Raw genomic sequence first — 25,758 nt, 5'->3', positions numbered from 1 at the left:
TTTAATAGCAAATATATAAAAGGCAAGGATAAAATTATGTTCCAGGACACATGAAATATAAAGAGATAATTAATGATAACTACAACAAAAAAGGGGAGAGAGGAATGGTATAGATACAGAATTTCTTGTATGTTACTAAAGTTAAGTTGGTACTAACTTACCCTTAAATGATATAAATACAAGTTCTTAATTGTAATATAGTAACCACTAAGAAAATATATAAAAGACATACAGAAAAAAGAAAACAGAAGGGAACCAAAAAGCCTCACTATAATAAACCAACAAAACATAAAAGCAAGCAGTAGTAAAGGACAAAGACAAAGAAAGCTCAACCCATTGAATAAACCAAATACACTTCTGTCTATTTCAACTCCTAGTGATCCTATAGGACACAGACGAAGTGCCCTATAGGGTTTCCAAGGAGCGGCTGGTAGATTCCAACTGCTGATGTTTTGGTTAACAGCCAAGTTCTTACTACACCACCGGAGCTTCAAAAAAAAAGAAAAAAAGCTTAAGACACACAAAAAAAACAAATAACAAAACGGCAAAAGTAAGTTTCTTCTTGTCAGTAATCACAGTGAATGTAAATGGACTAAATACTCCAATCAAAAGGCAGAGGGTAGAAGAATGAATAGAAAAAACATGATCTAACTATATGATGTTTATAACAGACATGTCTTAAACCCAAGGAAACAAATAGGTTGAAAGTGAAAGGCTGGAAAAAAATATACCATGCAAATAATAACCAAAAGAGAGCTGGGGTGGCAATCTTAATATCAGACAAAGTAGGCTTTAAGACAAAATCTGTCAGAAGAGGTAAAGAAGAACATTATATAGTGATAAAACTTTCAATTAAGAAGATTTAACAAACATAAATATATATGCACCCAACATCAGGGCACCTAAATATGTAAAGCAAACACTAATAGAATTGGAGGGAGAAATAGTACTACAATAATGATTGGAGACTTCAAAACACCACTTTCAATATTGGACAGAACATCTAAAAAGAAGATCAACAAGAAAACAGGGAACGCAAATGACGTTATAAACCATCTAGACTTAACAGACATATATAGAACGCTCCATGCAAGAACAGCACAATATACATGCTACTTCAGTGCACATGGGTCATTCTCCAGGATAAACCACATTTTAGGTCACAAAGCAAGTCTTGATAAATTTTAAAAAGATTGAAATCCTATAAAGTATTTTCTCTTACCACAATGGAGTGAAGCTAGAAATCAGTAACAAAAAAACCTGGAAAATACACAAACATATGGAAATTAAACAACATGCTATTAAACTACCAATAAATCAAAGAAGAAATCATAAATTTCTTAGAGTCCAATGAAAATAAAAGCACAGTATACCAGAACATATGGAATGCAGCAAAGGCAGTACTCAGACGGAAAATTATAGTAATAAAAGACTACATAGAAAAAGAAGATCTTGAATTAACAGCCTAACTTGATAACTCCAGGAACAAGAAAAAGAAGAGCAAACTAAGTCTAAGCCTACCAGAAGAAAGGAAATAACAAGATCAGAGCAGACATAAATAAAATCGAAAACAGAAAACAATAGAGAGAATCAATAAAAACCATAAGTTGGTTATTTGAAAAGATCAATAAAAGTAGCAAACTTTTAGCTAGTCTGACAAAGAAAAGAAGAAAAAAGATGCAAATAACCAAAATGAGAAATGATATAGGGGACATTACAACTGACCTGATGGAAATAAAGAGAATTATGACAGAACATTATGAACAATTGCATGGCAACAAACTGGATAACTCAGACGAAATGGGAGAATTCCTAGAAGCATACAGCCTACCCAAACTGACTCAAGAGGAAACAGAAAGTCTCGACAGGCCCATAACAAGTAAAGATGTTGATCGAATCAGTGCTCAAAATTATCCCCCCAAAAAAGTCCCAGACAAGCTGGCTTCACTAGGGAACTCTACCAAACATTTAGAGAAAAGCTGACACCAGTACTGTTTAAATTCCTCCAAAAGATAGAGGAGGAAGGAACACTCCCTAATTCATTCTATAAAGCAAACATAACTGTTGTGGATTGAATAGTGTCCCCCAAAAATGTGTGTCAACTTGGCTAGGCTATGATTCCCAGTACTGTGTAGTTGTCTTCCATTTTGTGATCTGATATGATTATCCTATGTGTTGTAAACCTAACCTCTATGATGTTAATGAGGCAGGATTAGAGGAAGTTATGTTAACGAGGTAGGACTCAATCTATAGGATTAGGTTGTATCTTGAGTCAATCTGTTTTGAGATATAAAAGAGAGAAGCAAGCAGAGACAAGAGGTACCTCCTACCACCAAGAAAGCAAAGCTGGGAGCAGAGTACATCCTTTGGACCCAGGGTCCCTGTACTAAGAAGCCCCTAGTCAAGGGGAAGATTGATGACAAGGACCTTCCTCCAGAGCTGACAGAGAGAGAAAGCCTCCCCCTGGGGCTGGAGCCCTGAATTCGGACTTCTAGAATCCTAGAATGTGAGAAAATAAACTTCTGTATGTCGAAGCCATCTACTCGTGGTATTTCTGTTATAGCAGCACTAGATAACTAAGACAATATTACCCTGATACCCAAACCAGACAAAGATACCACAATAAAAGAAAACTGCAGGGTCAATATCTCTTATGATATTTTGATGCAAAAATCCTCAACAAAATACTAGTTAACAGAATCCAACAGCATATTAAAAGAGTCATACACCATGACCAAGTGGAATTTATTCCAGGAATGCAGGGATGGTTCAACTTTAGAAAATCAATCAACATAATGCACCACATCAATGGAAGAAAAGAATCTCATGATCATCTCTATGGATGCAGAAAAAGCATTTGATGAAATCCAACATCCTTTTTTTGAAGAAAACCCTAAAGAAGACTGGGATAGAAGGAAAATTACTCAATATGATTCAGGGCATATATAAAAAGCCAATAGCCAACACTGTACTTAATGAAGAAAGACTGAGAGCTTTCCCCTTGAAACTGGGAACAAGACAAGGGTGCTCGCTCTTATCACTTTTATTTAATATTGTATTAGAAATCCTAGACAGAGCAATAAGACAATAAAAAGAAATAAAAGGTATCCATATTGGAAAAGAAGACGTCAAACTATCTCTATTTGAGTATATGATACTATATATAGAAAATCCCAAAGAGGTCACAAAAAAACTTCTAGAGCTAATAGAGGAATTTAGCAAAGTTGCAGGGTATGAGGTCAACAAATAAAAATCAGTTGGGTTTCTATACACCAGCAATGAGGAATCCGAAAGGGAAATGAGGGAAACATTTTCATTTACAATAGCATCTAAGAGAATAAAATACCTAGGAATAAATATAACCAGGGGTGTGAAGAACTTCTACAATGAAAACTATAAAACACCACTGAAAGAGATTAAATAAGACTTAAACAAGTGGAAAGACGTGCTATGGATTGGAAGACTCGATATTGTTAAGATGGAATACTAGCCAAAGCAATCTGTAGATTCAATGCAGTGCCAATCAAAATTCCTTACACAAATAGAAAAAGGAGTCCTTAACTTTATAGAGAATGGCAAGAGGCCCCAGTAGCTAAAACAATGTTGAAAGAGAAGAACAAACTGGGAGAGCTCATACTTCCTGGTTTTAAAACATATTATACAGCTATAGTAATCAAAACAGCCTGGTACTGGCATAAAAATAGACCAGAGGAACAGAATTGAGAATTTGGAAATAAACTTACACATCTATGGTTAACTGATTTTGGACAAAAGTGCTAAGTCCATTTGATGGGGAAAAAAGAGTCTCTTCAGTAAATGGGCCTGGGAAAATTGGACTGCCACATGAAGAAGAATAAAATAGGATCCATGCTCACACCATACACAAAAACAAATTCAAAATGAATTAAGGACCTAAGTGTGCAAACTAAAACCATAAAAAAGACAAGCAGGGGAACTCTGTCAGGCCCAGCTTTCAACAATGGATTATCTAATACAATAATAAAAGTACAAACAGCAAAAGATAAAATAAACAAATGAGGCTTCATAAAAGTTAAAAAACTTTTGTTCATCAAAAGACTTTACCAAAAAAGTGAACAGATAAGCTACCAACTGGGAGAATATGTTCTAAGACCGTATATCTGACAAGAATCTAACAACAAAACTATATATAAAACTTTGACAACTTAACAACAAAAAGACAACCCAATCATAAAATAGGCAAAGGGCTTGAATAGACATTTCACCAAAGAGGACATTCAAATTGCCACCTAACACATGAAAAGATCCTCAGTGTCATTATCCATCAGAGAGATGCAAATAAAAACCACTGTGAGATACCATTTCATTTCCACTAGGATAAAAAAAATAAGATTAAAAAATAAAATATTATATGTTGGTGAGATGTGGGGAAATTGGAACACTTATCCATTGCTGGTGGGAATGCCATTGTGGAAAACAGTGTGGTGGTTCCTCAGAAAATTAAAAATAGAACAACCATATGACCCGGCAATTCTATTCTTAAGTATATACCCAAAAGACTTGAAAGCAGAGACTCAAAAAGAGACTTGTACACCAATGTTCACTGCAGCACTATTCACAACTGCCAAAAGGTGGAAAAAATCTAAATGCCCATCAAGAGATGAACGGATAAACAAAATATGGCACATACAGTACAGGTGGAGCTTGAAGACATTATGCTGAGCAAAATAAGCCAATCACAAAAGGACACACATTGTATGACCTCACATGTATAAAAATATAAGAAAAAGCAAATGTATAGAGACCAAAGTTTATTAGTGGCTACCGGGGCAGGAGGGAGGGGGAAAACGGGGTTAACGATGATAGAAAAAATCACATTGATTAAGGATAGGGTTGCACAGCCAATTAATGTAATTGCTTCAAGTTGTACACCTGTAAAAAGCTGAACTGGCAAAAGTTGTGTGATATATTGCCATTTGAGAACAATGACAAAAAAAAAAAAAAAGTAGATGCTGAGGCTGCTTATGTACAACCAAACACCTCATGGTATTTGATTTCTTGGTTTGGAAGTTTAGAGTCATCATGGTTTCATGGGACATCCCAGTTAATTGACCTAATAACATGTATAGTGCTTCTGTTCTACCTCGTATTTCACTGAGTAGTGTTTGGGGTCTTAAAAGTTTGCAGCCAACCATCCAAGACACATTTGGTCTCTATTCACCTGAAGCAATAGAACAAGAAGCAGAGTCAGGAGTAGGAAGAGGATATGGGATGTGTGGCTACTTGCCTTCATGAATAACTGCCTCCTTTGCCATGAGACCAGAACTGGGTGATGCCTGGCTACCACTACTGAACATTTTGATCAAAGATTCTATAGAAGAATCCTGATCAAAAGGGAGAAAATGCAGAAGAGAATTTCAAATTATCATGGACTCTAGACTTTCTGGTGCCATGCAAGGTGGATGAACCCCTGAAGCTATTGCCCTGATATAATCTTTAAATCTTAAACCAAAAATACCCCCTTAAGTTATCTTAAAATCAAACAACAGTTTAGCTTAACTAGTAAAAAAGTTCTGCCACGAGCATTGTGCTCTTTTAAGAACCATCTATATGGGATCAAATTGACAATAATAACTTCAAAGATTAGACATGAACCTTACAGGACAGTGACTTTATGTTGATGAGGAAGGAATAACTCCGAAAGGAGGGTGAGAATGGTTGCACAACTTGAATAATGTAATCAACGTCACTAAATTGTACATGTAGAAACTGTTCAATTGGTGTAGGTTTTGCTGTGTCTATTCTCAACAAAAACAAAACAAATAAAATTTAGGAAAAAAAAGGGAATGAAGTCTTTATGGTCTCATCCGATGGAGTTAGTCCCTCTGCCTTTGGAATTTTATGAATTTCTGTCCACATCTCCATTATGTCACTTAATAAATCTTACAGTAATTTGTCTGCTCCTTTCTCTGTTTTTCTCAGTAGTTGATGTCGTAAAGGTAGGCTACGTCTTAGTCAATCCCATACCACCCATGTGTAGCAAATTTACTGGCACTACCAATAATTAAGTGAGCCCTGGTAGTGCAGCAGTTAAAGTACTCAGCTGCTAACCACAAGGTTGGGGGTTGGAAACCATCAGCCACTCCACATGAAAATGATGTGGCAGTCTGCTTCTGTAAGTATTTACAGCCTTGGAAACCCTGTGGGGCAGCTCTACTCTGTCCTATAGGGTTGCTATGAGCCAGAATCAACTTGACAGTAACAGGCTCTAATTGTGAGATATGAGGAAGAGCAGTGGTTAAGCCCTTGGATGCTAACCAAAAGGTCAGGTGTTCAAATCCTCCAGCTGCTCCATGCAGAAAGATGTGGCAGTCAGTCTGCTCCCATAAAGATTACAGCCTTGGAAGCCTTATGGAGCATTTCCATACTGTATATATGGTCACTGTGAATCAGAATCCACTTGCTGGCAGTGGGTTTGGTTTTTGGATTATCAGAATAGTGGTTGAGAAAATAATTTTGAGGTAAGGCAACTACGTGGTATTGAATACTTTTAATATTTTCTAAAACCAAGAGGTGAAGTCAACATAAGGAAAAGGGGAGCAGGCCTGGGATCAGGGATTTAAAGAGAGGTATATGCCACGCCTTCAAAGTAGTCTTACTTTCTGTGCCATCTGCTTTCACTTGCTCTTTTCTGGGTTTCTGCTTAAAGTTCATGTTTCCAAAGTACATGATGGCTCCGGTGAGTCTATAGGATCTATACCTCCCATCAGAAAGAAAGCCCAAGGTGTCCATGGCTTCCTGTAAAAAAGAAACAGATGACCGTGTCTTCATTTGCCTAATGGCTGCAGTAAGCCCCTGACCCCCGCAGCAGCATGAAGCATCTGCCCACAAGCTGGGCCCTGGGCTGCTGGAAGAGGATGAGACAGATAAGTATAGACCTGAGGGGCGGCAGCTCCAGCTCCGTTCAAAGCAATGCAAATTGGCCCTGTGGCCACTGGGTCACACACAGTTTGCACATCCTCTTTAAAAAAGAATTAGAAAGTCATGGGTCTTGGCTTGTTTAATTTCTGGTAGTTCTAGGACTTTCCTTACATGTTCGGCACCTCTCCTCTCCCTTCCAACAATAATTAACTGACTACATGCTGTAAATTATTTTGCTTTCATGCTTACAGTGGAAAGTAGCACCATATTCGATGGGTTGTTGTTTCTGTGAACCTATATGTTATCCCTTCTTCATTCTCTTCCAGAGTAGACACATTTCAAAGACTGGCAAAAAGGAAGTGTCTAAGAAAAAAAAAGCAAGTCACCAAAGAATTGTACCATAAGAAGCCCTGGCACATGGTAAGATGTGTGTTCTGTTCCCATACACTCTCCCTAGTGCAGGGTGAAAATTGGTACAATCTTTCTAGGGGTTAATGTAGAATATATATCAAGAGACTCTAAACATTTCATAATCCTTATCTAATAATTTCACTTCTAGGACTCTAGCATAAGGTGAGTCTGACATACAGAAACAGCTTTTTACCTACAAAGATATTTTAAAAAAATTTAAGAAGGCTTGAGTCTAACAATAGAAGAATGGCTAAAGAAACTATTGGACAAATGCCTGATTAAATATTAAATATTCCTTTAAATGTTTATGAAGTGTTTGTAATGGCACTGAAAATGTTTATAAGATTAAAAGAAAAAGCAAGCTCCATGTATCAAATAGTATATTCTATATAATTACATCTTTTGTTTTAAAAAGCACCCCCAAATATAAAAATGAAATAAAGTAAGACTTTAAATACATACACCAAATAAAAGTGGTGATTTCCATTGAGTTGAAACATCTTTCTAACTTTCCACGTGTTCCAAAGTTACTATGCTGGTGATATGCACTTGTAAAATAAGTAAATAAACTTGGCAAAGCTGCAGCTGTCCACGCCCTCCATCCCCCGTGGAGGGGAGATTGCCTCTCCTGGTCCCTTCAGAAGAGCAGAGCTCTAAGATGCCTCCTTTCATTTCTCACTGCCCTCGGCTAACTTCACGCTGCTAAAACTAGTGAGCATTACATCGGTGGCCAGCAATTCTCAGTGTCCTCTGAGCTCTCCACAGCAACCACTCCTTGAAAGCAAATGTGAAAGGCAGAGGGATTTACAGACAACAGGAGCACATCTACAGAGGAAAACCGTCAGTTAGACAGCTTTAAAAAATCCACAAGCCTGTAGAAAATAATTGGCCAGTGTTCACAGTTTATTCTTACAGCTTATAGAATACTTGTAAACAAACCAAAATAAAATCCATATTCTAGACTCAAACCTCTGCAATCAATTTTTGCCCTCTATTAACTTGTCAGTCATGTGTTAATGCCTCCTAAGGGAAGACAGGGTAGGCCAAATCCAAAATCAGATTCAACTGCAGCAGCTTGAATTGGTGTGAAAACACAGATAATGTGTGTTGGCAAAACTTTGAAAACAGGAATTTGGCCTAGATACATGACTGAGGGCTGGAGGACAAAATTATGCTTTGTCAAGTTAAAAGCATAACGGGCCTCAGCTTCAAAGGCTAGGAAGCAGCCAGGCCTTGGGGTCTGCGCACAGGGAACGTTAGTGGTGTAATCCTGTCACATCACATTCTCCCCATTGGGAGGCTGAGTCCATTCTTCAACGGATCCACAAATCAGCTACTGTGTTCAACACTGCACCACTGATATGTCTAAGACTCTTGACAGGATTCACTTAGTCAAAAAACATACACAATGCAGACCGAAGCCAAGGCAACTGTCAGTAGGCCATCATCGACTGACTTGGCAGAATCACATTAACCCCTTACTGCCTAACATGTGCTCCAAATCAAGTTTAGTTGAACTGGTCTTGTTTTTTCTGTTTGTCACTCAATGAAGTGAAGAGTTTTTATCCTGAAACTCAAATATCAGAAAAAAAGGAATTGGGAGGTATGAATGTTCATAGCAGCTTCATTTCAAAACAACCCAAATGTCCATTAAAAGTTGAACAGATTAACACACTCTGGTATGTCTACACTATGCACCCAACAGATTGTTACTCAGCAAACAAAGGAATGAACTTGTAATACACACTACAACATGGTTGAGTCTCAAAATAATTATGCTGAGTGAAATGAACCAGACCAAAAAAAAAAAAAAAAAAATACACACTATATGATACCATCTTATAAAATTCTAGAAAATACAATCTAATCTATAGTAACAGAAAGCATGTAAGTGGTTGCCTGGAGACTGACTGGGAGGCAACGGATCCAGGGAGTAAGAAAAGGCAGGAAGGAGAGATTATAAAAGGTTACAAGGAAACTTTTGAATAGATACGCTCATTATCTTGACTGTGATGTTTGTTTCACATGTTATGGACATATGTCAACACTTACCAAATTGCACTCTTAAATATGTGCATTTTATTTTATGTCAATAATACTTAAATAAAGCTGTTTTATAAAAGTTAAAAACAAATAAATAAATAGAACAAGTCCAAAGGAAATCAGGCTAAAGGCAAGTATGATATATACATACCAAACCAAACCCAGAGCCATCAAGTTGATTCCGACTCATAGCGACCCTATAGGACAGAGTAGAACTGCCCCATAGAGTTTCCAGGGAGCACCTGGTGGATTTGAACTGCCGACCCTTTGGTTAGCAGCCAAAGCACTTAACCACTATGCCACCAGGGTTTCCATATATATATATTTAATAGAAATATAAAATTGCAATCCAATACCTCTTCTTTCACTGGCTAATGCTTTTCAGAAGTAGACTGCCAGTTCCTTCTTCCTAGTCTCTCTTAGTCTGGAAGCTCAGCTGAAACCTGTCCTCTATGGGTGACCCTGCTGGTGTCTGAACACCAGAGGCATAACTGCCAGCATCACAGAAACACACAAGGCCCCACAGTATGACAAACTGACAGACACCAATATGGATGTCAGAAGAGACTCTGAAACTTGCTCACGAAAGTTGAGCAGCTAAAGCAAAAGGAAGAAATGATGAAGTAAAAGAACTGAACAGAAGATTTCAAAGGGTGACTTGAGAAGACAAAGTATTATAATGAAATGTGCAAAGAGCTGGAGATAGAAAACCAAAAGGGAAGAACACGTTCGGCGTTTCTCAAGCTGAAAGAACTAAAGAAAAAATTCAAGCGTCGAGTTGTAATAGTGAAGGATTCCATGGGGAAAATATTAAACGATGCAGGAAGCATCAAAAGAAGATTGAAGGAATACAGAATTAGTCGATGTTCAACTATTTCAAGAGGGAGCATATGATCAAGAACTGATGGTACTGAAGGAAGAAGTTCAAGCTTCTTTGAAGGCATTGGTGAAAAACAAGGCTCCAGGAATTGATGGACTATCAATTGAGATGCTTCAACAAATGCATGCAGCACTGGAGGTGCTCAATTGTCTATGCTAAGAAATACGGAAGACAGAGCTTCCTGGCCAACTGACTGCCTATTCCCAAGAAAGACAATCCAACTGAATGTACAAATTATAGAACAATATCATTAATATCACACACAAGCAAAATTTTGATGAAGATCATTAAAAAACGGCTGCAGCAGTATATCAACAGGGAATTGCCAGAAATTCAGACCGGTTTCAGAAGAGGATGTGGAACCAGGGATATCATTGCTGATGTCAGATGGATCCTGGCTGAAAGCAGAGAATACCAGAAGGATGTTTACCTGTGTTTTATTGACTATGCAAAGGCATTCGACTGTGTGGATCATAACAAACTATGGATAACGTTGTGAAGAATGGGAATTCCAGGACACTTAATTGTGCTCATGAGGAATCTTTACATAGATAAAGAGGCAGTTGTTCCGAAAGACCAAGGGGATACTGATTGGTTTAAAGTCAGGAAAGATGTGCATCAGGGTTGTATTCTTTCACCATACCTATTCAATCTGTATGCCGAGCAAATAATCTGAGAAGCTAGACTATATGAAGAAGAATGGGGCATCAGGATTGGAGGAAGACTCATTAACAAGCTGCATTATGCAGATGACACAACCCTGCTTGCTGAAAGTGAAGAGGACTTGAAGCACTTACTACTGAAAACCAAAGACCACAGCTTTCAGTATGGATTGCATCTCAACATAAAGAAAACAAAAATCCTCACAGCTGGACCAATGAGTAACATCATAATAAACAGAGAAAGGATTGAAGTTGTGAAGGATTTCATTTTACTTGGATCTACAATCAACGGCCATGGAAGCAGCAGTCAAGAAATCAAAAGTTGCATTGCATTGGGTAAATCTGCTACAAAGGCTCTCTTTAAAGTGTTGAAGAGCAAAGACGTTACCTTGAAGACTAAGGTGCGCCTAGCCCAAGCCATGGTATTTTGAATCGCATAATGTGCATGTGAAAACTGGACAATGAATAAAGAAAACCAAAGAAGAAATGATGCCTTTGAATTGTTGTGTTGGTGAAGAATATTGAATATACCACGGACTGCCAAAAGAATGAAAAAACCTATCCTGGAAGAAGTACAACCATAATGCTCCTTAGAATTGAGGATGGCGAGACTGCATCTTACACACTTAGGTCATGTTTTCAGGAGGGATCAGTCCCTGGAGAAGGACATTATGCTTGGCAAAGTACAGGGTCAGCAAAAAAGAGGAAGATCCTTAACAAGGTGGATTGACCCAGTGGCTGCTACAATGAGCTCAAGCATTGAGCTCATTACAACAATTGTAAGGATGGTGCAGGACTGGGCAGTGTTTCATTCTGTTGTGCATAGGGAGGCTATCAGTTAGAACCAACTCGATGCCACCTAACAAAAACAACAACACAATACCTTTTTTTTTCTCTTTTCCTGCTTTATTTTTAGTAACAGAACTTATTATCTTACATGTCACATATTTTTGTGATGGTTAAGGCTGTGTGTCAGCTTGGCCGGGCCATGATTCTCAGTGGTTTGGCAAGAATTATGTAATCATCCTCCATCAACAGAACAGCCAATCTCCTGAAAGGGAAGTTTTCTTAGGAGTGTGGCCTGCATCCAACATATATGGATGTTCTGGCAAAGTTTGCCCTCTCTCAATCCTGTATCCAACTCATCATCCTCTGACCTCTGGTTCTTGGGATGTGAGCTGGTCGATTTTGGCTTCATCAGCCCCTCCAACCATGAGTCAGGAGAAACCTCCAGCCTGACACCTAACCCACAAATTTGGGACTTGACAGCCTCCGCAATTACATGAGCCATTTCCTTGAAATAAATCATACTTCACTGGTTTTGCACCTCTAGAGAACCCAGCCTAAGACATTTGTTAACAAGAGAGATTATAGAGGCATAAAATCACAAGGATGAGTTTTTTTTAATTGGTTCTCAAGTCTGGCTAGTCTTAAAGGCTCTGATGAGTTTATTTCCAGTAATAAAGACAGTATTGCTAATCCATGGCATGAGGTGGCCATAGAAATAGGCAAAATATCGCCACCATAGGATCAAATATTTGTGAAACAAAGCTTTGGGTCATTTGATACTTTTCTACAATTTTGTGAGAGTTAGAAGTGTAAGGAAGCTGGCTGGGGGTCCTACTTTCACTAGACAAAGTTGTGAAAGAAAGGAATGAGATCAAGGCTTCAGAGTCAGATCTCAAGCACCACATACGAGACCTAAAATTTCTCACTTGTGCTTTGAAAGAAAGCCTTATTTCTTGTAGTAACAGAGCTGATATTGCCAAAAACCAAACCCAGAGTCTTATTATAACAGTGGCTGAATTACAATGCCCACTGAATTTCTAACATCAAATGATGTCTGAAGAGGCAGGGCCAAGATGGCATAGTAGTCAGAAGCTTCTGGTGATCCCTCTTACAACAAAGACCCAAAAAGACAAGTGAAACAATTGTATTTATGACAAGCGAGGAGCTCGAACATCAAAGGCAAAATTGGAAAATGGACTGAGCAGCAGGAGGAGGGAGAGATGGTTTGGAAGTGGAGAGGAGTGGCTGGACCTGAACCACCAGGAACCTCAGGCGCCATTCTAGGCAGCAACTGTGGCAAGCTGGTGGTAGTATTAAGCCGCAGTTTCCTCAGGGAGAAACAACCAGCTGCACAGCCTACTCACACCTCTGGAACCAGAGAAGAATAGCACTCTTGCCAAAAGCTAAGTATTTGCGTATATTTTACCATGCCCCCAGCCGCCGAGCTGGCTTCAGTCACTGTTGATTTCCCTGGGCCTGACATACGTCCTGCTGAGCACCTCCCGGCCTTGGAGAAGGACTAAATTCACAGATGGGGGAAAAAAGATAATCTGCCAACTCCACTAACCTGGACAGCTCAGGACAAAAGCAGCTCCTGTCCAGGCATAAATGGTCTGTAGACTTTGAATAACTTTCCCCTCTGCATGGATCTGTGTGGGCCTATTTCAGGAGAATAGGCCCTTGTTGGCAGACTACAACTGTTTCAGCTGTGTGGTGGAGAGGTGGGTGTTTGATGTTTGACACTGCTTTGCCTATTAAACAGGGTCCTTACTTACCCACAACAGGGGCATGAGGACTGGTGGCTCCACTCAGGTACCAAGCCACCTGCAACAGTGGTCCAAGGATAACTGGTACCTGCCAGTCCTTACAACCAAAAGCATTGTGTGCCCACAGTGCGTCTGCAGAACCCACCAGCCTGTGTGCTCTAGGGAGCAGGGATGGACTTTCCTCACAGACACTCGGGGGATGATTGTCAGCCCCCTGCCTTGTTCAGAGCATGACCACCTGCTGCAACCAGATACCGGTACCTACACCAATCACCCCTGCCCCTTTACGTCTGTAGGACAGAGTCTGTACCACACACTTGATGACCAGCTACCTGGACACCTGAGCTGAACCCATACAAGAAAAGTGAATGGACTGCTAGGATAGTATACCTGAAAACAGCTCTAACCATCTGGCAACAGGAAGATAGAGCTTCAAAGGCAAAAATAATCAAGTCAGCTCACTCAAGAAACCTATTTGGGCATATCAAAATAAAACAAAGCAAGAAGCTATGACACAGTAAGTAAACACAAAATAAACTAATACAATAACTTACAGATGGCTTGGAGACAACAGTCAATATCAAATCACATAAAGAAGCAGACCATGCTCACTTCAACAAGCTCTCAAAACAAAGAATCCAGGGATTTTCTGGATGAAGGTGGCTTCCTGAAAATACTGGATGCAGAATACAAGAAATTAATATACAGACCTCCTCAAGACATCAGGAAGGAGATTAGGCAACACGTGGAACAAGCTAAGGAACACACAGATATAGAGTTGAAGAAATTAAAAATGTTACTCAGGAACATAATGAAAAATTTAGTAAACTGCAAGAATCCATAGAAAGACAGCAATCAGAAATTCAAAAGATTACCAATAAAATTACAGAATTAGACAACTCAATAGAAAGTCAGAGGAGCAGAATTGAGGCAATAGAAGTCAGAATTAGTGAGACTGAAGATAAAACACTTGGCACAAAAATATTCAAAGAAAAATCAGATAAAAGAATTTAAAAAAATAAAGAAACCCTAAGAATCATGTGAGGTTCTATCAAGAGAAATCACCTACTAGTGATTGGAGTTCCAGAACAGGAAGGGAAAACAGAAAATACAGAGAGAATTGCTGAAGATTTATAGGCAGGAAACTTCCCTGATATCACGAAAGATGAGAAGATATCTATCCAAGATGTTCATCAAATTCCACATAAGGTAGATCTCAAAAGAAAGTCACCAAGACATATTATAATCAAACTTGCCAAAATCAAAGATGAAGAGAGAATTTTAAGAATAGCTAGGGATAAACAAAAAGTCACCTGCAAAGGAGAGTCAATAAGTTCAGACTAATCGACAGAAACCATGCAGGCAAGAAGGCAATGGGATGACTTATATAAGGCATTGAAGGGAAAAAATTGGCAGCCAAGAATCATATATCCAGCAAAACTGTCTCTCAAATATGAAGGTGAAATTAGGATATTTCCAGATAAATAGATTAGGGAATTCATAAAAACCAAACCAAAACTACAAGAAATTCTAAAGGGAGTTCTCTGGTTAGAAAATCAATAATATCGGATATCAACCCAAGACTAGAACACTGGACAGAGCAATCAGACGTCAACCCATATACAGAAATCACAAAAATAAACGAAGATTAAAAAAAAAGCTCAAAATAGGGAATGAGCGATGTCATCATGCAAAAGAAGACAACATAAAAACAATAAAGAGGGACAAAGAAATATAGTCATAGATTTTTCCTATGGAGAGGAAGACAAGGCAATATAAAGAAAGAAAACTTAAGTTTAAACTTAGAAAAATAGGAGTAAATATTAAGGTAACCAGAAAGGAGACTAACAGTCCTACTCATCAAGATAAAATACAAGAAAAAAATAGAGAATTGGCAGACACAAAATCAACAACAACTAATAAAAAGAAAAGACAACATATAAACTACGCAGCAGAAAAAATTAAGTGGAAAAAAGAAACTGTCAACAACACACAAAAAAAGACATCGAAATGACAGCACTAAACTTATACCTATCCATAATTACACTGAATGTAAACGGATTAAATGCACCAATAAGTGACAGAGAGTGGCAGAATGGACAAAAAAAAAAAAAAAAACACGATCCATCTATATACTGCCTACAAAAGACACGCTTTAGACTTAGAGACATGAACAAACTAAAATTCAAAAGACTGAAAAAAATATTTCAAGCAAACAACAATCAAAAAGAGCAGGGGTGGCAATACTAATTTCTGACAAAATAGACTTTAAAGTTAAATCCACCACAAAGGATAAGGAAGGACACTATATAATGATTGAGGGGACAATAAATATTATGACCCAATGACAGGGCTTCAAGATACATAAAACAAACTCTAACAGTATTGAAAAGTGAGATAGACAGCTCCACATTAACAGTAGGAGACTTCAATACACCACTTTCGGTGCAGGACAGAACATCCAGAAAGAAGCTCAATAAAGACACAGAAGATCTAAATACCACAATCAACCAACTTGACCTCACAGACATATACAGAACACTCCACCCAACAGCAGCCAAGTATACTTTCTTTTCCAACACACGTGGAACATTCTCTAGAACAGACAACATATTAGGTTGTAAAGCCAGCCTTAGAATCCAAAACATCAAAATATTACAAAGCATCTTCTTTGACCATAAGGCCATTAAAGCAGAAATCAATAACAGAAAAAAGCAGGGAAAAGAAATCAAACACTTGGAAACTGAACAATACTCTGCTCAAAAATGACTGGGTTATAGAAGACATCAAGGATGGAATAAATAAATTCATAGCATCCAATGAGAATGAAAACACTTCCTATCAGAACCTTTGGGACACAGCTAAAGCAGTGCCCAGAGGTCAATTTATTTAAATAAATGCACATACATAAAAAGAATAAAGGACCAAAATCAAAGAATTATCCCTACAACTTGAACAAATAGAAAAAGAGCAACAAAAGAAACCCTTAGGAACCAGAAGCGAGAAAAAAAAAAAAATAGAGCAGAATTAAATGAAATAGAGAACAGAAGAAGAATTGAGTTAACAAGACCAAAAGCTGGTTGCTTTGAAAAAATTAACAAAATCAATAAACCACTGGCCAAACTGAAAAAATAAAAAAGAGGAGAGGGAGCAAATGATGTGAATAAGAAATGAGATGAGCAATATTACAACAGACCCAACTGAAATCAAAAGAATGATATTAGATTACTAAGAAAAATTGTACTCTAACAAATTTGAAAACCTGGAAGAAATGGATGAATTTCTAGAAACACACTACCTACCTAAACTTACACAAACAGAGATAGGAAAACTAAATACACCCATAACAAAAGAAAAGATTGAAAAGATAATCAAAAAACTCCCAATAACAAAAAAAATCCTGGCCTAGACAGCTTCACTGCAGAGTTCTACCAAATTTTCAGAGAAGAGTTATCACCACTACTTCTAAATGTATTTCAGAGCATAGAAAATGACAGAAAACTCCCAAACTAATTCTAGGAAGCCAGCATGTCCCTGATACCAAAGCCAGGTAAAGATGCCACAAAAAAGAAAATTACAGACCTATATCCCTCATGAACTTAGGTGCAAAAATCCTCAACAAAATTCTAGCCAATAGCATTCGACAACATATCAAAAAAATAATTCACCATTACCAAGTGGGATTCATACCAGATATACAGGGATGTTTCAACGTTAGAAAACCAATTAATGTAATCTGTCATATACATAAAACAAAAGTCAAAAACCACATGATCTTATCAATTGATGCAGAAAAGGCATTTGACAAAGTTCAACACTCATTCATGATTAAAAAAAAAACTCTCAGCAAAATAGAAATAGAAGGAAAATTCCTCAACATAATAAACGACGTTTCTACAAAGCCAACAGCATCATCCTAAATGGAGAGAGTCGGAAAGCATTCCTCTTGAGAATGGGAACCAGACAAGGATGTCCTTTATCACTGTTCTTATTCAACATTGTGCTGGAGGTCCTAGCCAGAGCAATTAAGCTAAATAAAGAAATAAATGGCATCCAGATTGGTAAAGAAGAAGTAAAAATATCTCTGTTTGCAGATGACATGATCTTATACACAGAAAACCCTAAAGAATCCTCAAGAAAACTACTGAACCTAATAGAAGAGTTCATCAGAGTATCAGGAGACAAGATAAACATGCAAAAATCAGTTGGATTCCTCTACACCAACAAAAAGAACATTTAAGAGGAAATCACCAAATGAATACCATTTATGGTAGCCCCCAAGAAGATAAAATACTTAGGAATAAATCTTACCAGAGATGTAAAGGACCTATACAAAGAAAACTACAAGCCACTACTGCAAGAAACCAAAAGAGACCTACATAAGTGGAAAAACATACCTTGCTCATGGATAGGAAGACTTAACATTATAAAAATGTCTATTCTACCAAAGGCAATCTAAAGATACAATGCAATTCCGATCCAAATTCCAACACATTTTTAATGAGATGGAGAAACAAATCACCAACTTCGTATAGAAGGGAAAAAGGTCCCAGATAAGTAAAGCATTACTAAAAAGAAGAACAAAGTGGGAGGCCTCAGTCTACCTGATTTTAGAACCTATTATACCGCCACAGTAGTCAAAACAGCCTGGTACTTGTGCAACAACAGATACATAGACCAATGGAACAGAATTGAGAATCCAGACCTAAATCCATCCACATATGAGCAGCTGATATTTAACAAAGGCTGTAAGTCAGTTAGATGGGGAAAAGATAGTCTCTTTAACAAATGGTGCTGGCATAACTGGATATCCATCTGCAAAAAAATGAAACAAGACCTATACCTCACCCCATGCAAAAAAACTAACTCAAAATGGATCAAAGACCTAAATATAAAATCTGAAACGATAAAGATCATGGAAGAAAAAATAGGGACAATGTTAGGAGCCCTAATACACGGCATAAATAATATACAAAACATTACTATCAATTCAGAACAGAAACGAGATAACCGGGAGCTCCTAAAAATCAAACACTTATGTTCATCCAAAGACTTCACCAAAAGAGTAAAAAGATTACTTACAGGCTGGGAAAAAAAATTTGGCTATGACAAATCTGATCAGCGTCTGATCTCTAAAATCTATAAAAATCTATAGGATACTGTAAAACCTCAACACTAATTAGATAGTAGACAAGAACGATTTTAGGGGAAAGGAAAGACAACACACAATACAGGAGAGGTCAACACAACTGGACTAAACCAAAGGCAAAGAAGTTTCCTGAAAAAACTGATCACTTTGAAGGCCAGCATAGTAGGGGTGGGGGTTTGGGGACCATGGTTTCAGGAGACATCTAAGTCAATTGACATAATAAATTCTATTAAGAAACATTCTGGATCTCACTTTGGAGAGTGGTATCTGGGGTCTTAAACGCTAGCAAGCAGCCATCTAAAATGCATCAATTGGCCTCAACCTACCTGGAGCAAAGGAGAATGAAGAACACCAAAGACACAAAGTAATTATAAGCCCACGAGACAGAAAGGGCCACATAAACCAGGGAAACCCTGGTGGCATAGTGGTTAAGTGCTATGGCTGCTAACCAAGAGGTTGGCAGTTCAAATCCGCCAGCTGCTCCTTGGAAACTCTATGGGGCAGTTCTACTCTGTACTATAGGGTCGCTTTGAGTCAGAATCTACTCGATGGCACTGGGTTTTGGGTTACATAAGCCTGAGACCAGAAGAACTAGATGGTGCCCAGCTACAACCAGTGACTGCCCTGACAGGGAACACAACAGAGAACCCCTGAGGGAGCAGAAGAGCAGTGGGAGGCAGACTTCAAATTCTCGTAAAAAGACCAGACTTAATGGTCTAAGACCGGAAGGACCCCGGAGGTCATGGTCTCCAGACATTCTGTTAGCCTAAAACAGGAACCATTCCCAAAATCAACTCTTCAGACAGGGATTGGACTGGACTATGGGATAGAAAATGAATGATACTAATGAAGAGTGAGCTTCTTGGAAGAAGTAGACACATGAGACTATGTGGGCAGCTCCTGTCTGGAGGAGAGATGAGAGGGCAGAGGGGGTCAGAAGCTGGCCGAATGGACTCAAAAGTAGAGAGTGGAGGGAAGAAGTGTACTGTCTTATTGCGGGGAGAGTAACTAGGAGTATATAGCAAGGTGTATATAAGTTTTTGTATGATGGACTGACTTGATTTGTAAACTTTCACTTAAAGCACAATAAAAATTTTTAAAAAACAGTCTTGTAAAAAGATAAAAAAAAAGATGTCTGAAGTTAAAGTGAAGGCACTGATTAGGGAAAAAATGAGATCCTGAAACTTGGAATGTGGACACATGGGCAGATAATCTGGAAGCTGGGGCCACTGGGCCCCTAAATTCCACTGAATCACTACTACCAACAGAACCAGTCCTCTTAGTTCCACTTGAAGAGATTATTCCATCTTTGTCTGCTAAACCACCCTCCCCAGTAAAAGCTTTCCACCTCCATCTGATGAGATTAGCCTAGCTGTGCCTAAGGAGTCTTTGTCTGAGGTATTGCCTGGGGTAGCGCCTGGGGTAGCACCTGGGGCATTACATGGGGCATCACCTGAAGCAGATGCCTTATAAGACATTGATAAATGTCTCCAAGACCACACCCACCACCCATTTTTGCTTCTAGACCTATAACTAGACTTAAGTCCCAGCAAGCCCCAAGAGCTGAAGTACAAGTTTGACCCAAATGAAGTACACGACGCTCCAAAAGAACTGCCTGACTTTTCTAACATATACAAATAGAAACCTGGGGAATATGTGTGGGAATGGCTATTAAGGGTGTAGGATAATGGTACGAGGAATATAAAGTAAGATCAGTCTGAGTTTATTGACATGGGCACACTAAGCACAGATTCTTCCTTTGATGTTTCAGGTTAAGATGTTAGAAAAGGATCTAATAGTTTATTTGGTTGGTTCACTGAAGCATAGATTAAGTGGTGGTCCAAACTAAATCTAGTTGAAATTCCAGACCTGCCTTGGTATATTGTAGGGAAAAGTATCCAAAGCCTTAGGGAAATTGGCATATTAGAGTGAATTTATCAGGTTGGATCCACAGACCCACCCATGGAGTGCCCAATGGACACACCTTTCACCACAATGGTGAGGAACAAATTTGTCAAGGGAGTCCCAGCATCCTTGAAGACTGCTATGATTGCTATTTCACATAAGTCAGATTTGACAGTGGGAACTGTCTTAACTGAATTAAAACACCTAACTACAATGGGGCTCACTGGACTCTGGGTTGGTAGGAGCTAAGCTGCAGCACTTAATTGCCAAAGACAAGGTGGGCGTGGTTACCATAATGGACAGCAGAACCAAAGCAGTAATCAGAATAGTTTGACACATATTGATTTGTCATTGCTACTTAGTCATTGTGTCCCCTGTGAAATAGATGGGAAATGTACTAAATATTTGATTTGTACAAGTGAAAGAATTCCAAGTCCAGTGAACAGTAGTCTAACTTGAGTTACCAGATAGAGAGTCACACCCCTCAATCAATTCCCAGACTTAAGCCAGTTTACAGACTCACAGCCCCTTGAATGTAAGGGAGGCTGGGTCCCCTTGAGGAAGGACCCCACTACACCGACAAAAATTTATACTACTATCCTTTCTCCCAGCTTTTCCCATAGGAATCTACCATCTTTATGAGAGTGACAGTTCACTGGGGAAAAGGAAATAATCAGACTTTGGGGGATTACTGGATACTGGCTCTGAACTGACACTAATTCCAGGAGACCTAAAACATCACTGTGGCCCACCAGTCAGAGTAGAGGCATATGGAGGTCAGGTTATTAATGGAGTTTTAGCTCAAGACCATCTCACAGTGGGTCCAGTGGATCCCCAAACCCATCCTGTAGTGATTTCTCCAGTTTCTGTATGCATAATTTGAAGAGACATACTCAGCAACTGACAGAAACCCTACACTGGATTCCTGACATGTGAAGTAAGGGCTATTATGGTAGGCAAAGCCAAGTGGAAGCCATTAGACCTGCCTCTGCCTAGGAAAATAGTAAACCAAACACAATATCACATTTCTGGAGGTATTGCAGAGGTTAGTACCACCATTAAAATCTTGAAGGATACAGGGGTGGTAATTCCAGGCACATCCACATTCAACTCACCTATCTGGCCTGTTCAAAAAACAGGTGGATATTGGAGAATCACAGTGAATTATCGAAAGCTTAACCAGGTGGTGACTCTAATTGCAGCTGCTGTTCCAGACGTGGTTTCATTGCTTCAGCAAATTCATACATCTCCTGGTAGCTGGTACGCAGCTATTGGTCTGGCCAATGCCTTTTTCTCCATTTTTGCTCCAGAAGACCATCAGAAGCAGTTTGCATTCAGCTGGCAAGGCCAGCAATAAAACGTCACTGTCCTGCCTCAGGGGTCTATCAACCTTCCAGCCCTATGTCATAATTCAGTCTTCAGGGACTTCGATTGCCTTTCCCTTTCACAAGACACCACACTGGACATCACAAACGACATCGCACATTATATTGATGACATCATGCTGATTGGACCTACCTAGTAAGGAAGCAGTATCAATGACTCTAGACTTACTGGTAAAACATTTGCATACTAGAAGACGGGAAATTAATCTCACAAAAATTCAGGTACCTTCCACCTCAGTGAAATTTCTAGGGGTCCAGTGGTATGGGGCATGTTCAGATATTCCTTCTAAAGTGAAAGATAAGTTGTTGTATCTGGCCCCTCCTACAACTAAAAATGAAGTACAATGCCTTTTGGGCCTTTTCAGATTTTAAAGGCAACATATCCCTCATTTGGGTGTGCTACTCTGGCCTATTTACCAAATGACTGGAAAAGCTAGTTTTGAGTGGGGCTGAGAATGACAGAAGGCTCTGTAGCGGGTACAGGATACCATGCAAGCTGCTCTGCCACTTGGGCCATATGATCCAGCTGATCCAATGGTGCTTAAGTGTCAATGGCAGATAAAGATGCTGTTTGGGGTCTTGGTAGGCCCCTATCGGTGAATCACAGTGCAGAACCTTAGGATTTTGGAGCAAAGCCCTGCCATCCTCTGCAGACAACTACTCTCATTTTGAGAAACAGCTTTTGGCTTGTTACTGAGCCTTAGTAGAGACTAAATGCTTAACCATGGGCCACCAAGTCACCATGCGACCTGAGCTGCCCATGATGAACTGAGTGTCGTCTGACCCAAAAAGTTATAAAATTGGACATGCAGAGCAAACCTCCTTCATTAAATGGAAGATTGGGCTCCAGCAAGACCTGAAAGTACAAGTAAGTTACATGAAGAAATGGCCCAAATTCTAATAGCCCCCACATTACCTCCCTTCTCCAGTCTGTACCTATGGCCTCGTAAGCAGTTCCTTACAATCACCTGACTGAGGAAGAGAAAACTGCCTGGTTTACAAATGGTTCAGCATGATATGCAGGCACCACTTGAAAGTGAACAGCGGCAACACTACAGCTCCTTTCTGGGGCCTCCCTGAAGGACAGTGGTGAAGGGAAATCCTCCTAGTGGGCAGAACTTCGAGCAGTGCACCTGGCTGTTCATTTTGCTTGGAAGGAAAGATAGTCAGATGTGAGTCTGTATACTGATATATAGACTGTGACCAATGGTTTTCAGGATGGTCAGGGCCTTGGAAGGAACATGATTGGAAAATTGGCATCAAGGAGATATGGAGAAGAGGCATGTGGCCAAAGAAATGAAGATATTTGTGTCTCATGTGAATGTTCACAAAAGGGTGACCTCAGCAGAGGAGAATTTTAACAATCAAGTGGATAGAATGATGAGTTCTGTGAATTCCAGTCAGCCTCTTTCCCCAGCCACTCCTGTCATTGCCCAATGGTCTTGTGAACAAAGTGGCCATGGTGGCAGGAATGGAGGTTATGCCTGGGCCCAGCAACATGGACTTCCACTCACCAAAGCCAACTTGACTAAAGCCACTGCTGAGTGCCCAATCTGCCAGCAGCAGACACCAACACTGAGTCCCTGATAGAGCACCATTCCTAGCGGTGATCAGCCAGCAACCTGGTGCCAGGTTGATTACATTGGACCACTTCTATCATGGAAAGGGCAGCATTTTGTTCTTACTGGGTGTCATGGATTGAATCGTGTCCCCCAAAAATATGTGTATCAATTTGGCTAGGCCATGATTTCCAGTATTGTGTGATTGTCCATCATTTTGTCATCTGATGCATTTTTCCTGTGTGTTGTAAATCTTATCTCTATGATGTTAATGAGGTGGGATTAGCAGAAGTTATGTTAATGAGGCAGGACTCAATCTGTAAGATTAGATTGTGTTTTAAGCCACTCTCTTTTGAGATATAAAAGAGAGAAGCAAGCAGAGAGACAGGGGGACCTCATACCACCAAAAAACAAGACCTAGGACAGTAGTGTGTCATTTGGACCCAGGGTCCCTGCTTGGAGAAGCTCCTAGTCCAGGGGAAGACTGATGACAAGGATATTCCTCCAGAGCTGACAGAGAGAGAAAGCCTTCTCCTGTAACCGATGCCCTAAATGTGTGGACTTTTAGCCTACTAGACTGGGAGAGAATAAACTTGTTTGTTGAAGCCATCAACTTGTATTTCTGCTATAGCAACACTAGATAACTAACATAATGGAATAGACACTCTAGATATAGATTTGCCTTTCCTACATGCAATGTTTCTGCCAAAACTACCATCTGTGTACTTATAGAATGCCTTACCCATTGTCATGGTATCCTACACTGCTTGGCCTCAGGTCAAGGAACTCATTTCACAGAAACTGAAGTGTGGAAATGGACCCATGCTCATGGAATTCACTGTCTTTACTGTGTTCCACATCATCCTCAAACAGCTGGCTTGATAGAACAGTGGAATGACCTTTTAAAGATACAATTACAGCTGCAGCTAGGCAGCAATGACTTGAAGGGTTGGGCCAATGTTCTCTGGGATGCTGTTATATGCTTTAAACCAGTGTCCAATATACAGTGTTGTTTCTCCTATAGCCGTGAGTCATGGGTCCAGGAATCAATGGGTGGAAATGGGAGTGGCACCACTCACTATTACCCCTGATTACCCACTCACAAAATTTACTCCCTGTCCCCTCCACCCTATGCTCTGAGGGCTTAGAGGCCTTAATTCCAAAGGAAGGGATGTTCCTACCAGGAGACACATCACTGATTCCCTTGAACTAAAAGTTAATGCCACCTGGCCACTATGGACTCCTTGTACCTCTGGGTCAACAGGCAAAGAAGGGAGTTACCATATTGGCTGGTGTGACTGATCCTGATTACCAAGGGGAAATCATATTGATATTACATAATGGAGGTAAAGAAGAGTATGGCTGGAATACAGGAGATCCCTTAGGGCTTCTCTTAGTATTACCGTGCCCTGTGATTAAAGTCAACGGGAAACTACAGCAACCTAATGGCCCAGAATGAAGGTTTGGGTCACCACACCAAAGAACCACAACCATGTGAGGTGCTTACTGAGGGTAAAAGGAATATGGAATGAGTGGGTGTCATGATTGAATTGTGTCCCCCCAAAATATCTGTTAACTTGGCTTGGCCACGATTCCCAGTCTTGTTATCTACCATTTTATCATCTGATGTGATTTTCCTATGTGTTGTAAATCCTGTTTCTATGATGTTAATGAGATGGGATTAGCAACAGTTATGTAAACTCAATCCACAAAATTAATGTCCAATTTAAGCCAAAAGAGAGAAGTGAGCAGAGAGACAGAAGGACTTTATACCACCAAGAAAGCAGCGCCAGGAGCAGAGCACATCCTTTGGACCTGGGGCAACTGCACCTGAGAAACTCCTTGACTGGGGAAGATTAATGAAAATGACCTTCCTCCAGAGCTGACACAGAGAGAAAGCCTTCCCCTGAAGGTGGCACCCTGAATTTGGACTTCCAGTTTACTAGACTGTGAGAGAATAAATTTCTCTTTGTTAAAGCCATCCACTTGTGGTATTTCTGTTATAGCAACACTAGGTAACTAAGACAGTGGTAGAAGAAGGTAGTTCTAAATACCAGTTATAACCACGTAACCAGTTGCAGAAACAAGGACTGTAGCTGCTGGGAGTATTTCTTCGTTATCTTGTTTTACGTGTGTGTACACGCGTGCACGCACACGTGTGTGTGTGTAGGGTCACTATGAGTCAGAATTGACTTCACAGCAATGGATTTGGTTTAGATTATGGCCAGAAGCCCTAGTGACACTGTGGTAAAGAGCTACAGCTGTTAACAAAAAGGTCGGCTGTTCAAATCCACCAGTCACACCTTAGA

At 39.6% G+C, this 25,758-nt stretch overlaps 1 protein-coding gene across 1 annotated transcript in view; it reads right to left on the bottom strand.

The window, feature by feature from the left end:
• MYH15 (myosin heavy chain 15) overlaps positions 1 to 25,758 on the bottom strand; it is a 209,814-nt gene that overhangs the window by 142,724 nt on the left and 41,332 nt on the right. The window contains 3 exon segments of the mRNA XM_064273474.1: positions 6,639 to 6,777; positions 8,034 to 8,053; positions 8,056 to 8,136. Coding sequence (XP_064129544.1) covers positions 6,639 to 6,777; positions 8,034 to 8,053; positions 8,056 to 8,136 — 240 coding nt within the window.

Source organism: Loxodonta africana, chromosome 20 (assembly GCF_030014295.1).
Source record: "Loxodonta africana isolate mLoxAfr1 chromosome 20, mLoxAfr1.hap2, whole genome shotgun sequence".
NCBI lineage: Eukaryota > Metazoa > Chordata > Mammalia > Proboscidea > Elephantidae > Loxodonta > Loxodonta africana.
Note: the sequence above shows the minus strand (reverse complement) of the source record. Positions and strands in the feature narration are given on the sequence as shown.